Source organism: Rhineura floridana, chromosome 6, assembly GCF_030035675.1.
Source record: "Rhineura floridana isolate rRhiFlo1 chromosome 6, rRhiFlo1.hap2, whole genome shotgun sequence".
Classification (NCBI taxonomy): domain Eukaryota; kingdom Metazoa; phylum Chordata; class Lepidosauria; order Squamata; family Rhineuridae; genus Rhineura; species Rhineura floridana.
Window position 1 is genome coordinate 53,687,249 of NC_084485.1, and position 16,181 is coordinate 53,703,429.

A 16,181-nucleotide genomic window follows, 5' to 3' on the forward strand; every position below is an offset into this window, starting at 1 on the left:
GCTGTTGAGGCTATAATTTCTTACTGCTTAGCAATGCAATATTATGCATGTCTACTCAGAAGCAAGTTGTGCTGTGTTCAGTGGGCCTTATCCTTAGTGTTTATTACCTATTTTAAAATGTGTATTTCTTTAAACCTATTGTTAGCCCTCTCAGGAAGCTTTGAAGGAGATGCAAGATAGAATTATTTTAATAAATTAATAATAGATGCTCATAATCTGAACATTCTGTAACCTACTCTGGGTGTATCCCTTCCAGAAAGGTGCAGTAGATCTTGGGAAAAGTACAGAGAATGACAACTCTCTGCTTCAATATGAAACAGAAGAGTTTTCATCCATATTTTTAATAGATTGTAACTCTTCTTAAGGTTGAAATGAAGGTTTCAAAGAATGGACTGAATCCGATACAGTAATACCTCAGTTAATGAAGGAGATGCATTATTAGACATTATTTCTTTAACAGAAACTTTGGTACCAGAGGTGGAATTGCATGGAAAGAATAGGGATAGGTTCCTACATCACAAAAAAGAAGAGCAGTTCAACATATGGCAGCAATTTTTTTATTCAAAACTAATAATACACATGTCTGAAATGAAACAACCAGGTCAGGTAAGCCTTGCATAAGTAAACAAAGACATTTTGAACCTTCTGAAGACCACATGAAGACTTCTTCCAAAATGCATCCAGGGATGCCTGCCTTGCCTTTTTTCTTTTATCATGTAGCATCTCACTGTAGCAATCTGAAGCTTTGAGCCCAGTTCTCATCATCATCCAATTTCTCTCAAACTCAGGGGGTAAGGGTATATTATGTGGGTAGCAAATGGAGGCAGGCATTGGTTGGTGCTTTGCGTGGCATCATGCATTTTGAAGTGGGGCATGGCATTTAAGTTGAAAATGAATTGCGGGTGGGGGGAGTTTAGAAGCCAACGCCTGCTGCTGCTGCTGCTGCTGCTCAAAATCATAACCTCTTAAGGCTGCTTTTCATGACAATAAAACAGCCTTAGGAGGTTATGATTTTGAGGAGTAGTGGGGGGGATTGGCTTTTATACTTTCCCCCTGTAGATCATTTTCAACTCAAATGCCATACCCCAGTTCATTTTCTCATTTTATTTTATCCAAAACATGCATGAGTTGTAGTCAAAAACATGCATTTTACATGCACTTTGTGTTTTTGTCTTTTAAAAGAGTTAGGTAAACAACTCCTGATTGTTTATGATGGTGTGAAATTCTGCAAAACCAGCATGATTCGGCAGCTGCAATCTATCCATCCTCCTTGCCTGCTGGATTGCGGCGGCTGCAGGTGGTTCTCACGCATGCAGCTAGAATCGCAGTCCTTGCTGGGCACGGGACCCAGAAAGAAGCATGATTCTAGCCGCATGCTTGAGAGCCGCCTGCAGCAGCCTCAGTCCAGCAGGCAAAGAGCACAGGGTTTGCTCAAATGCTCACTGAACTGAACATCCAAAGCTCTTGCACACGCAACTACTGCAGGTGACTCTGGCACACGTGGCTGGAATCACATCCTTGCCAGGTCACACAGTGCATCTGCAGTAAACAGTACTTCTGTTGCACCAGAAAACCTTGTTTACTGCAGAGATTTCATGCCATCTGGTAAAGAGTGCAATTCCAGCTGTGCGTGAGAAAGCTCTCTGTGGCAGCTGCAATCCAGCAGGCAAGGAGCCACATTCTGACCATGGCAGAGTGTGTGCCCCAGGCTCCCCCCTTTTCGTTAACTGATGTATTACTGTATATTATTAGAGAGATACAAACACTCAACTACAATCCAGAAAAAGTAAGTAGGTAATCATCAATACAAGAATAGAGGGATATGCTTGTGATAAGCTAAATGTTTGTTTTGATTGATCAAATCAAAATTACATAGCTTTTCACTTAATGCATGATATGGCTGTGGATCTGTTAAAGGCAAATATGACAAGGGTTTTGTTTTTTTAAAATGATAGGACCAAAATGATAGGAAATATTCTTCTGTGTTCCTAAGACTGAACTATGCATTGCATAAAAAACAAAAATAGCAGCCAGCAGTCTGGTAATCAAATGGCCACTGAGGAGAGCGGGAGACTGACCCTCCCCTCTCACCATAGTCCCAATGAAAATCCACCATCACCTCCCACTCTAACCTGCAATTTGTATTGGGTGGAGAACGTTTTTCTCCCAATGCAGGTGGGGAGCGTATTTTGTGGTGGGATGGGAGGGATAGACACACCCCCTCTCCACCCACCATAGTACCCATTCTTGTCACCACCCCCTGAATTACCTGCTATTATAGTTTTTAAATAGTCACTTGAAATTCATTAACAGATTTAACATAATGTTTAGTTTGACCCTAGGGGGCAGTTCTGGTACAATATTTGTTTTCAAATATGCACTGTTTAATTATGTTGTGGGTCCCTCTTGAATGTAGATCACTGGTAAGAAAATTATACTTGTATAGAAGATACCATTGATGCCAGTTAGCAGTACTATACAAGCGGTTATTCTTGAAAGTTACTAGTTTTTGAGAAATGTAGGGTATGTATCTCTCAGCATCCTTGATCCATATCAAGTATAAAATCTTTAGGCTAAACCTTTATTGATTTCCAGAAACCCAGGGTTAATAATGTAGTCATCTTGATGAAAGAATGGAGAGGACTACATTATTAACCCTGAGTTTCTGGCAAGAACACCCATGCAAGAGAATTGTAAGCCGATGCTTTAATACATATTTAATTATTAAATAGGAATTGTCCTCAGGTTTGTTACTATGGTTTTGGCTCCAATCTGTTTATAATCTAACTCCATGTCATTGTGTCTGGTGATAAAATCTCTAAAGTTATTTACTCTGGCATGGTTTATTGTCTCAACACTTAATGCAGAGAGCATTAATTGTGGGACACTCAACACCATATGTATAATTTACACCTAGAGAAGTACACTTACTACTTCATAAGCTCCACATATTTTAAATAAATAAATAAATAAATTCAGTAGAATATAATTTCGCTCCTTGCATTTTGTTGGTTTGTTTGCTGGTTGCCTGCCATACATCCCATCATCCTTCAGTGATGTGCTTGGTAATGTGTTTTACAGCAGAATCCTATGTGTTTATCCTGAAGTAACTCCCATTATGTTCAATGGAAATTACTTTCATTTAACAATGCAATCTGCTGTGAAGTAAGTCCCACTGAGTTCATTCTTACTGGCTGTAAGCAGTAGTGTAGTGGCAAATTCAGAAGTGCATGGGCCCTTCATGATAGTCATGCCATGTCCTCTCACAGCCATAGCCACTTTTCCACATGCTCTCCATGTCATCTCAGAGCCCACACTTCATTATAACAGATGTCTCTAAGAGCCAATCAGAATAAAAGAGGAGTCTGCATGTTAGCTATTGAGAAGAGTCGTCTCAGTGGCTAGTTTACCTCCTTTCACTCTGATTGGCTCCAATCAGTACAGAAGGACAAGGACTCTTGTTAGTGGCTAACACTCTCCCCTTTCATGCTGATTGGGTCATACATAGGGACCTGACTAGGACCCTGCTTTCAAAAAAGTAAGGGGGCTATGACCCCCCCATGACTCCAGACAACTATACCCCTGGCTATAAAGGTGCAGTTTGTGATGAAAGATTCAGCATGACTCAGGCCTAGTGATGGAAGGATCTGTTAGTTTCAGATCTCTCAATTTCTCATTTTCCCAATCTTATTTTTAGTTCTCCACATTTCTGCAGTAATTTGCAATTTAAAAGAAAATATTTATGAAAATTCTTCATTCATACAGAATTTCTCCTAACAAATTAATTGTGTATGCAGTTTTGACTAGTGCACTCATTTTTTCAACCAATATCTCCTAATATAATGCATTTTGTGTATTATTTCAACTAATATATTTATTTTTACGTACACTTTCCCTGAATATATGCATTTTTGTAAACATTGGTTGGAGAACTGTATTGCAAAATTCAGATAAGTGCATATAGCTGTATTTCAGTTCTCATATTGTTTTGGAAAGTGCATATTTGATAAATTTGGCTTTAATTGTGAACTGAATCAAATTTCTCCCTCCCTACTCAGACCCATAGAGAGTTTCAAAAGAAAAAGAAAATAAATTAATGAACAGCAGCTTGGACAAGCAACTAGCTGCCCCTTCAGTTACTGAAAGCTTATTTTGCTTTTTAAAAATAGTTTTTCATATTTAAAATTTCTTGTGCAAAGCACTATATAGCATCTCCTTCATCTTTAAGAATGTCATTATTATTCAAATTTAATAAATGGAAAACTGATACCCAGAATGAATGACTTGCACAAGGTCTTTCAGTAAAGCTGGAGCTAAAATAGGATTCAAACTCTAGGCTTTGAGGTCTAATAATACAGTCAGATGCTTCTCATTGTGAGAAACTTCAAATCTTCATAATGCAGACATTCCGTATGCTTTAGCCTGCTCTACTGTGCAACCCACAAAGATGATTTCCTGTATCTTCCATGGGGAAGAGAGCTTGAAGAACCAGGGTGACCATTATTGGTTGTGGTGAAGAAGAAGAATAAATACTTTCAAAGCAATCAACATACATTTTTAGGAATTCCTACATCACTCTGTTATGCAGATCAGTATTATTCCCACCAGTGATTTTTTAGTAAAAAATTACGTGCTGGTACTCAACACTGGATAAAAGTGCAATTGGTTTCAGCACAAAGTGGCTGCTATGAGCAGGGGGAAAAAGGTGCCAATACTTCGTATCAGTGAGTACTATCACACAAAAAAGCCCTGATCCCACATTGCAGATGTGGGTTCTGGGGCTGTAACACAGTGTCCACCCTATGGTAGAAATACCTTGACAAAATTGAGACGTGAACCAGGGATTTGCTGGCTCTTAGCCAATACATGCTTTGTTCTTTGGACCACAGTGATTCATTTCAAACTCCTCTGGGGTAGTAAGCAAGAATCAGTTGAATAGAAAGAGGATCATATTCATATACATAATGATATCTACCTATAAGTGCCTATAAGTGCAGATAAAAACATTCATATGCAAAATAATTTTGTTCAAATTATCAGATGTATGTGATGGCAATGAGTCTCAGTATTCAATGATATAGAAACAAAATTGGTCTGATCTGAGCAAGCCTATATCCTTTTTTTTATCTTTCTTCCCAGGAAAAAGTATTACCTCATATGTGAGTTGTGAGTCTCAAAGATGCCTGTGGAAATTGAAAAGGTAAAGGTATTGTAGTAAAATCTCCCCAAATGTGAAGAATGGGGTAGATGCCTTTGTATATGTGCTGTACCCCATGTTAGGTAAGACAAAAACAAATTTATGGCTGGCATTTTGGTTCACTTGCTGGAAACCCCTGACAAGCAAACACCAAAACGAAGAGTTGAGTAGCCAAGGTATTCCAAATTTAAGATACCTGAGTCTGCTCTGAAGGTGTCTTCCTGGAGATGTGATCTGCTGCAATCACCATTTCATACCTCATCAGCGTATGCACAACTTAAGAATGTACACAGCATGGGTGATGGTGTGTGTATGGGAAGGGGAAATGGCACATTACTGTGCTTTTAAAAAAGATGAAAAGGGCTCTGTTTCAACAGAGAAAACTATTAATGTACTGGTTGTCATAAAGGTATGTATCAAGTGTGGCTATCCCTGTTAATTAGAAGCAGGAGAGAATTGCTGGTACGCTATACTATGTAGGAAAAAAGGGGGGTGCAGATGCTGTTGGAAGATTCTTTCCCATTTGTTTCCAATTAAAACGTACCAGATTTCCATTGGTGCTGCTTATGTATTCTAGGGACTTTGCCATTAATTACATGAAGGTTTCAGGAGTGTCCTTATATAAACTCAAGATCTTAGTTTTCATTTCACACTGAGAACCGCACAACACAGCTGTATGGCTTTAATTACTGATTGCACAACTCAGGTTTTAATACAGTTTCTGGGTCTTTCATGTTTCATATTATGGCCAATGACAAAGTAATGAAATCACCTTCTGTACAGAGCTGTAGAATGAGACAAGCAAGGCCTCAAAGAGAAAACCAAGCATTGCAGCCCATAAAGATGTGGATAGTGTGAATACTTTCCAGCTAGTCACAGTAAGACTTACAAGTTAATAGTTAGAGCACATTTTGGCTTTATTAGGTTATTAATGGGAACATTTTAGTACTCATGTTTGCACAGGAATTAGCAGTTTATCAGCATTTATATCACATAATCAGCCTTGCAAAAAACCAACTGTGCAGCAGCTTGAATGCATATGTATGAGTCTAAATGCAGGTCTCTATGATTTTTCAGCTGGAAGCAGAAAAAAAGAAAAGATAAAAATATTTCCACGTGAAAGGCCATCCATCAAAGAGATATTGAATTTTCATTCTTTTAACATTTGCAAGGAGTACAAAAGCACTCTCCAAAGCCTTGCCTTAATGTTTGCATGTGATTTTTCATGTCTGTTGACAGCCATTGCTCTCCTGCTCCTGGCTCTGGTGTCATCACTGAAAAGTTTAAAGGTACTTTCTCCTCCAAGTACATGATTCCAGTCCATCAGGAACCATATAGTGAAAATTATGACATCATGTAGCCAGTCAAATTTATATATTTGGTGACATCAGAGAATGCAAAAGAAGCTGCATGGCTCATTCTGAATCTCTGATTCAGCGCTAGTCATGACGGAATGCACACTGGAATGTGAATTCAAGCACTCATCCTACCAATGGAAATATAGCTCCAATAGTCAGAATCCACACTTAGCTGCATGTATTAATGTATATTTAATTGCATTTGAAAGCCCCAATGTTCTGTTTTGCAATACTGTACTTTGGTGGTTCCATTGCCAGACCACAGCTTGGCAAAATAAGGATTATCAATCCAATTGTTGAGGCCTTAAGGATGTGTTTCCACTTAACCCTGTGCATATATTTTCTTTTTGTTTCAAGTGCCCCCAGTATCACAGAAAATCAGGGCACTTTTGAAAGGACATGTAAAACATGGTCTCCTGGTTCGCCTTATATCTCCTATACTTCAATAAATTTGGGGCCTCAATCTAGTCTCCTATCCATAATCTAAAAGGAGCATTAGAGATGTAAAAACAAGTTATTGCATTTAGATTTTTCATAAAAATATTAACAATATGCCCTGTATGTATCGTTACATTTTACTGAGTGGGAAATGTTACATAGCAGTGAACTCATAATTTGATATATAATTTTTCATTTTGACTATATATTTTCCACAGCATCAATAGAGAAATTTGGCTTGGAAAATTAGAGATCAACAGAGAGAAGTATGAAGGGATGGATAGACCAGCCTATTTCTCTTCCATGTCAGTGTGTTCAACCATAGGTCTGTTCTGTTGTTGTTTTTTATGAATATTTTAAAAGAATGCATTAAATTGCATTTAAATTATATGTGTTTTGTACACATTCCTTTCTTAATATACATGTTTTTGTTTGTGCATTTTTGGTACTGAAACTGCATCACAAAAGTCAGAGAAATTAGTAATCCAACTGATAGTTGTGTTCTGATTTGCAAGCAAGAGGGGAACTAGCAAATTGGGTTGATTCGTTGCAAAATAAATGGACTGAATAATTTTTTCCTTCATCCCTTGAAATAAATGCTTAGGAAGAGATGGAAACCTGAATTATATTAACTGCAATATCGATAAGCCAGAGGTCATAAATAACATAAAGTCAAAAGCTAGACTCTTCACGTTGAATTGGAGTTCTTTCTTCACTTGAATTCTCCATATTGTGACTGGTTGGGGGGGTGTGCTAGAACACTCTTCATTAAGAAGTTGCACTGATTTTTCTTTCCCAAAAGTGGGTGACTGAGCTCTGGGCATTGGTTATAATTGAAACAAGAAATTCAGTACAGAAAGGGAGGGAGGGAGTCTGCTATTTCTGCTGGGAATTGTTTGAATTCATGTTCCTTTGAGTCTTAAATATCTAAATTGCATGGAGTTAGTGGCGAGGGAGAGAGCGCCTGGTTTCCTTCATTCTATAGGTGTGGGAAAAAAAGAAATCTGCTCTTAATCTCAAGGATTCTCTTACTCAAATAAACCAAGTCTCTTGAGGCAGATGGGTTCTATGGAGCTCTTGTTAACCCCAGAGCTAATTCCCTGGGTGGAGAGTTGTCCTTTGTTCATGATGTCATGGTCAAATGGAACCAGAAACACGAAACACTAGAAGATTGTGAGCTTTTTTTGTTTTTGAAATGTAATTATATGTGTATCAAGGAAATTTAGGATAGCAGGTTTTCATCTTCCCCCTGACCTTTGCTACTGAGTTAATGAAAGACTAGATGAATCCACTTTGAATATGAGCTTCAAAATACCCTTGATAGTCTAGTCTTTATTACAGCTAACCATATTGTTGACATTTAGTCAGAAACCAATTGGCATTATATGATGTATCTATTTATATAAACATTTATATTCTGTCTCTTCAGGTCTTGAAGCAGCTTCTAGCAAATAAACCATAAAACAGTACCAATGACAATAAAACGCAATTTAAAATAACAAGTTCATAAACATCGCTAAAACAGTGCACTTTCTAGCAGCAGCACTACAAAAGCAAAACACCCACTCAGCAGCTACACAACTTCTGGATGAGATTGTCCATTTGGAAAAGCTGCCAGAAAAGCACAATTTTCAACCTCATTCAGCAGGTTGTTCCATAACTTCAGAACAACTGTGGTAAAAGCCTGCCCCTGTCTACTGATTATCCCAGAGCTTGGAAGTAACTAGTTACAAATAACTAGTTACTTGTCATGTATTACTTTTTTGAGTAACGAGTGGGTAACTTCATTACATTTTGCTGGTAATAGAACAAGTAGTAACTTCATTACTTTTGAGCTGTAACTGTAACGTTTCCAGAGTTACTTTTGGGCATTACTTGGGGGGGGGAGCAGGGGAAGTCTTCTGCTCCTCTGATTTGTGGATCATGTGCTTCAAATTGGGCTTCTGTGCAGCATCGCTCTTCCCTCGTGCTCTATGGGTGCTTAGGAGGCGACGAGGGAGGAGGTGGAGAGCGAGGTGGGGGTGGAGTGGAGAAAACAATTGTTTTAAAAAATGGATGGTGGTGGTGAAGAATGGAGTGGAGGGAGAAAGGAGCCAGTGGGCAAGAACATGGATAAAGGAGGACTTAAGAAGAGCCTTCTAGATCCATCCAGTGGCCCATGTAGCGTAGCATCCTGTTCTCACAGTGGCCAATGAGATGTGCTAAAGGGAAGCCCATAAGCAGGACCTGAGTGCACGAGCAGCACTCTCCTCACTTGCATTTCCAGCAACTGGTATTCAGAAGTGTACTGTCTCTGACAGTGGAAGTAGAACATAGCCATCATTGCTAGGTGCCGCTGAATTTCTCTAATCCTCTTTTAAAGCCATCCAAGTTGGTGCCCATCACTGCTTCTTGTGGTAGTAAATTCCATAGTTTCACTATATGCTGGGCAAGACCACATTTTTAATTGCAGGAGAAGGGATAACGTTTATGCTGGTGGATTACTTTTGATATGTGCATTTTCTGTTTACCTACGTTATGTCTCTTAAGTTCTGCTTCTGACAGTTCAGTTTGTGCATACATGTCTACCCAATGAGTTCAATGGGACTTACTTCCTGGTAAGTATGTACAGGATTAAGTTACCTCTAAGCTATACTGTTGACAAAAAAAATTACAAAGGCAACTAGTAAAGTACAGGTACTAAAGTCTGCATTTTTCTTTGATGATAGGGGATTGCCATATTGATCAAAATGTGTTTTAGTTGAAAGGGGTGCTGCGTTTTTTTACAGCACAACACAGGCATGCCTTCAAGCGCCGCTGTAGAACGCCTGTTCAGTACTGATGGCAGCATAATCTGTAAAAAAAATCTGTTGTCTGACGTGCTCTTTGAGCATGATGTTCTTTTGAGACATAACTGAAATGTATTGTAAAAGCAGCATTTCAAATGTAAAATTTGATTTCAAGTGAATTACATGTGTGTTGGAGTATAATCATTGCTGGGGGTGGGGTGGGGGGATGTGAGATTCTGTTATGCCATTCTGTTAATCTTACAGATATTTTTTTTTATTCTACTACCCTCTATGTGTGTATTCTTATTTTAATGTTATTTTAGGCTACTTATATGTGCAGCAGCCAAAGCCAGCACCTTGTAGGCAATTTTTTTAAAAAGTAACTAAAATGTAATTGTAGTGATTACTTTTGAGTAAAAGTAAAGTAATCAGTTACTTTCAGAGCAATTGCAATTGTAACAGTAATTACTGCTTTTTGGGGCCATGTAATTGTAACTGTAATTTATTACTTTTTTAAAGTAATCTTCCAAGCTCTGGATTATCCTTGATTCATGTAGTATAGCCACACAGAGCAGGCCCCACTCTGCAGAAGTTACTGTCTCATTTCCTTTAATATATATCTACATTTTATGGAATAAATTATCAAAAATCAACACTGGGATTCTGAAAGCCATAAAGAAGGAAGGGAATATAGATTGGATGCCTAGCAATGTGAACAACTTTTTAAAAGAGGAAGGGGTTACTGTTGAAATTACAACCCCAAAGCACCACTAAACAGAGACTGACAAATCTATAGGAAGCTCTTGGATATAAAGAGCCAGTGTGGTGTAGCAGTTGAATGTTGGACTAAGAGCTGGGAGACAGGAGTTCAAACCCCCACTCAGCCATGAAGCTTACTGGGTGATCTTGGGCCAGTCACTGCCTCTCAGCCTAACCTACCTCACAGGACTATTGTAAGGATAAAACGGAGAGTGGGAGAACCATATACGTCACCTTTACCTTCTTGGAGGAGAGGTGGGCTATAAATGCAAGAAATAAATATGTGTATTATAGAAGTGTAAACAGACATTGCAAGGACAAATAACATTTCTACAGTAGTGTTACAGTCCATTAACACAACGTTTATAGGAAAGTTCAGGGTATCTCAGCAGTGAATATCAATGTAGCAATGGCAATCCACTTATATAGGGACAAATTTTGCAGAACGGGGGAGCAAACGAGAATTGTAAGAGGATAACTAGACAAAGCTACTTTTATTGGCATAAATATAAGAGAATTATCATTCCAGCTTTTATTATTATTACTTTGTAGAAGTTAACAGCATATGACTGATGCCTCTAAGTAAATCTTCAATAAGAATTATAGTAACCTCTGGTGGTATCATCTACAAGAGCAAAGAGAACAAGCCTTTGAGGGTGGAGGAGTGTAGCTGTTTGCTATTAAACTAAATGGATTTCAGTTAGTTAAAATTGCAAGGAAAAATAGCAGGAAAAGAATTTATATCTGGATTGACAACTTGCAAAGAAAGTTTTCAGTGAGTGATGTTAATCCCTGAGACTTGGACAGACAATGGAAACACTGACAGATGCTGTCTTTAGCATCGTTTGCTTGACACTGTTTCATTTACTGAATTTAGCCTTGACTGTGAATCCAGAAAATATAGAGGAAAAAAACACTGAAAAAAACTGCTGAAATTGGAACTTTTTTCTTGTGGTTAAAACAAGCCGCCAGTTGAAATAGAGGCTGTGTTTTCTTAGGGTGGCAATGCTTGGAAATGCTGTTGAATTATTTTTGGCATACACCCGTAATAGTAGCTCTGTGATTATCGTTGCTTAAAGTGGTGGACTTTATTGCAAAAATGTTTTTATTTTAATAGGATAGTCCTACAAAAATGTAGTTTTGTACATTCTGTGGCATTAAGTTTTTGTGTTTTGTGGGAAGAGAACACTTCTTAATTTTGATGTGTCCATGGAATAGCAACCAGTGTTTATTCTGAAGTAATTCCCATTAACAAAGTTAGAATTCCAGAACAAGACCACACTATATAATAAATTTATTATTTGTTTTATTTTAAAAAAATTGTAAACTGTAGTATACATAGAAATTTAAAATCTACAAATACAATATAAAACATAAAGAACAGTACAATAAAATTGAGAGGAATACAACTATTAAAATGATTAGAAATACTAAAATTTAAAATGTGTGGGTGAATAAAAACATTTTATGCAGGCAACAAAAATAATGCAGTGTCTGCACCAGGCATGCCTCCCTCAGGAGGGCATTGAGGGTGCCATCACAAAGAAGGCCCTCTCTTTTGTGCATACATATTGCACTTCTCCTGGAGCTGGAATACAGAGAAGGGGCTCCTCTAACAATGTGCATGGGCAGATTGATGTGGGAGGAAGTACTTCTTCAGATATTTGAGCCCTAAGCCATTTAGTGTCATCTATTTCCCTTTCACAGTCCCATTGTTACACTACTTGTAGGGCACTCCCAGCACCCTCCTGTAGACTGCCTCTACAGTGAGGACATGACTCTTCCATTATCTTCAAACTCTGAGGATGAGTCCCCTGTAGCTTCTCCTGCTCCACTGCAGAAGCATGCAACTGCAGGGTTTTCTGTGGTCTCCTTAAGAATTGCCTACAGCTCTCCCAAGGGGATTGAGCTACTCAAAAAAGCCCTAGAAGCCTTAAGGTTACTCTGGTCATGAGGTTCCATACCTCAGGCAGCAGGACCCACTGGGAGCTGCCCCGGGTCTTGATCTGTCATGCATTGCACCACAATTGATGTGGACTGGAAGAGGTTCTGGTAATCACTTCCACTTCCACTTCGCACCCCAAAGTCCCATCAGAAAAGGATATTTAGGACTTGAAGTAAAACAACTAGTAAGTTGAATTTGGCTTGTTAGCAAATAGGGAGCCAATATAGTTTCTTCCAAACTGATGTAACATCGATCCCTCTAAGTAACCCAACCAGAATTCTAGCAGCTGAATTCTGCTCCACCCATAATGCATTACAGTGGTCTAACCTGGAGTTCACCAGATCATGGATGATTGCAGAGTTGGGCTGCCACCACCCTTTTGAGCACCTTGGTCATACAGAGGATATCTGTAATTGAGTAATAGTTCTTACAATCTTCTGGGTTCTTCAAGGATTTGTTGAGCAGTCTTACAGCCATCTCTTTCCAGGTAGCTATGACACACACACACACACACACATACTCTCTCTCTCTCTCTCTTTCTCTCTCTGTGTGTGTGTGTGTGTGTGTGTGTCTGTGTGTCTGTGAGACATTTATAACCACCTGGGCTCACCCAATCAATCTCCTGTAGCTTGATGCAAGAAGCCAAGATGGGCAAGGGTTAAGAATACAGGTGGTTAGGTGAACTTCTTCAAGCACCTTTTCCATATCTTGGACTTCAACAACCAAAACCAACCCCACAAAAATGGACCAGATGGTACTCTGGACACCTCCTCTGGAACTGTATCAATGATGGTGTCATAAGTCTGAGTAAATACATAATGATACTGAAGAACTGGTTACTTCAACACATCAGTGTGTTTGCAATCAGTTGTTTAAGGTAGCTCAAAGGATCAGTTTGATTATTGGTGTGTTTTTTATGCTTTGTGTAAGACAGGATATTTCATACCAGCTTTTTCTGTAATTTCAGAAAAATGAATAGACTTGTTGGTTACATAGGAGCTTAGTTTAGAGACACCACACAAGCTATGTCCCTGCGCTGCCTTTTAAAAAGTGGGAAAGGTTGCTTAATTTTGTTTATTTCTAGAATTATTGTTCAAATAGATACTACTTCTCCATGAGCATGAAGCATAAGACATTTTAGTCTCTGCTTGCTGTGAAGACAGCTTTAACTGATATAGAACTAAGATAAGGTACAGTATGCTATCTGGTTGCAGTAAAGATCTTGCTGGTGGAGCAACTTTCTGGTTAACACCCAAATATAAGTGACTTCCTACATACTCTTAAGCTTAGTTTCCCAAGGAAGGAGGAGGGAGAACATAGTAGTGCATAAGAATGTACAGGTTAGTACTGTGTCGAAACCTATCCTCTACTTTCTCCAAAAAGTTTTCTTTGCTTGGGAAAGAGACTCTGTTTTTCTGTCTCATTCACATGGCACTTTCAGTGAGGACAGGACTGAGCCTACTTTTTAATTGCAAGGTAGCCATGGATGGTGTGTGCTTTTCTTCCTATTAAACATTTCTCCAGTGCTCTGCAGTTCTGCTATTCCTGATCTGATCTGAAAAAGCCCCATTGGAGAAGTTACCCATGACTTCTTCCCCTGGGCTTTATTGAAAAATTATAGCTGGAGAGCAGAAACAGCTCGCTAGGTGGTACAGATCGGTTACACTAGCTCAGTAGGAAGGTCAGCATGGTGCAAGAGCATCAGGTTGACTCCGCAGGTGCATTCACACTACTCCAACCGCCCCGCTGTCTCACCCCTCTCCCTCCTGGTAAGCAACAGTGAGCCATCTGCTGGAAAGCTGCCATAGTGACTCTGTACCTCTGAATGACCCACTTCTGCTGAGGAGGCTACTGATCACCTGAGATCAGTGAACTCTGCAGTTTTGCTTTTAAGGTAAATCCTTTTACAAATATATATATTTGTCAGGCACATGATAGGCAGCCTTCCTGGACTTACAGGAAAGCTCAACCTAGGATGTCATGGGCTTTTCATGGATACAAAAGAAAGCTGAGACATACAGACCAAAGGACATGGCTTATTCCTATCTTAATTTCTTCATTAGTCTCTTTTGGTTCAGTACCTATTTTTTCTTACTGTGTGCTTAGTTCATCACACAGAGAAGTAAGATTTGACAATGTAACTGTTGGTTGCTTTCAATAGGAAGAGCTAAGCAGGTGACTATTAACATGTACCTTTAGTAACTTGCTTCAAGTATTACTTGTCGTGTAGTTGGCTCCACAGAATCCATAAACCTTGTGGGTGATGTGTTTGTTATTAATTGCCTTTTTTTACACTACAATGAATCACTGCTGCTTCTTATTCTGCATATCATACTTGGAGCCAACCCTACTATGAAACAGATTGATGCAGGCTACTTAGGTGGCAGATTGTGGGAAAATGGAAATGGACTGCCTTCAAGTCAATCCCAACTTATGGCTACCCTATGAATAGGGTTTTCATGGTAAGCGGTATTCAGAGGGGGTTTCCCATTGCCTCCCTCTGAGGCTAGTCCTCCCCAGAGGGCTAGGACCTGCTCAGCTTGCCACAGCTGCACAAGCCAGCCCCTTCCTTGTCCGCAACTGCCAGTTGGGGGGCAACTGGGCTCCTTGGGACTATGCAGCTTGCCCACGGCTACACAGGTGGCAGGGCACGTAACCCCTGAGCCACTCACTGTGGGGGTGATCTTTAGCTGGCCCTTGACACCCAGGAGACACAAGTGGGGATTTGAACTCACAGACTCTGGCATTTTTAAACATATAAAGTAGTGGGGAAGTTCCCCACCACACCTCAGACTTCCCCATCAGTAAAGTGCTCTGTTCCATTCACTCCACTCCTTTCTTCAATATGAGAACCTGGGTCCCTTTGCTTCTCTGCCCATCTTGACCCATCCTGTGTCTCTTTTCAGTAAGCTCAAGCTGCCCCTCCCATGTGTCTTTTTTCACACTGTCCCTTCCAAAATGTATTGTTCATAGTACCACAGAGCCAGGTGATATCCTAAAATAAATTACAAAAATGCCCATTGAAAACAATGGGACCTATTTGAACCTCATTGGAAATAATGGAGTTGTGAATATTCATTGAAATAAATAGAAACTTGAATGTTAAATGTGATGAAAACTGACAATACAAAATGGACAGAAAATAATGTGGACAATATACCCAGGCTTATGTATTGTTCCTGGCACTAGAGAGGATGGTGAGGGCAGGGGAGAATCTAACCCTACTTTGCTAAATGGAGGTCAAGGGGAAGAGAAGGAGAGAGCTAGCTTGCTTGGATCTACTTCAGAGATTCTCTTATACTGCATGCATTCCTTGAATCCTTTGCAAGCCTCCTTTTTTCCTAGTTTGCAGATTAAGTAGTAGTCCAGTACAGATGTAACTCCCTGACCTACTTCATACTGTTCTTGCCCCACTTTAAAAAACAGACACCTAAATGCCAACATGGAGGTGTTATTGACATGCAAGAGCAAATTGGAGTGCAAGGAAGCACCTCTAGGCACTCTTCTTGTATGTAAGAATGGCCTAGGTTTGAGTCTGAGGTCACTTCCAGATGGTCTGGTTATTGAGCATTCCTCCTGATTTGTTTGCAAACAGGTTAGATGACATTGCTTCAAGTAAGTGTTATCCTACACATTCTAGTGCATTTTCTCGTCACTTTCGTTATTGCAAACAGTCCAATATTTGGGGGGAGCAGATTTGTTGTGCAAGACATCCA

General features: G+C 39.4%; 1 protein-coding gene across 4 annotated transcripts in view; it reads left to right on the forward strand.

The window, feature by feature from the left end:
* NGF (nerve growth factor) overlaps positions 1 to 16,181 on the forward strand; it is a 101,935-nt gene that overhangs the window by 79,033 nt on the left and 6,721 nt on the right. The window contains exon 1 of one of the 4 annotated variants that reach the window (XM_061631896.1): positions 5,140 to 5,200. The exons of the other annotated variants lie outside the window; for them this stretch is intronic. Within the exon in view, the coding sequence (XP_061487880.1) occupies positions 5,180 to 5,200 (21 nt within the window). The 5' untranslated portion in view covers positions 5,140 to 5,179. Of the gene's footprint in view, positions 1 to 5,139; positions 5,201 to 16,181 lie in introns of those variants that run through there. 4 annotated transcript variants of the gene reach the window in all.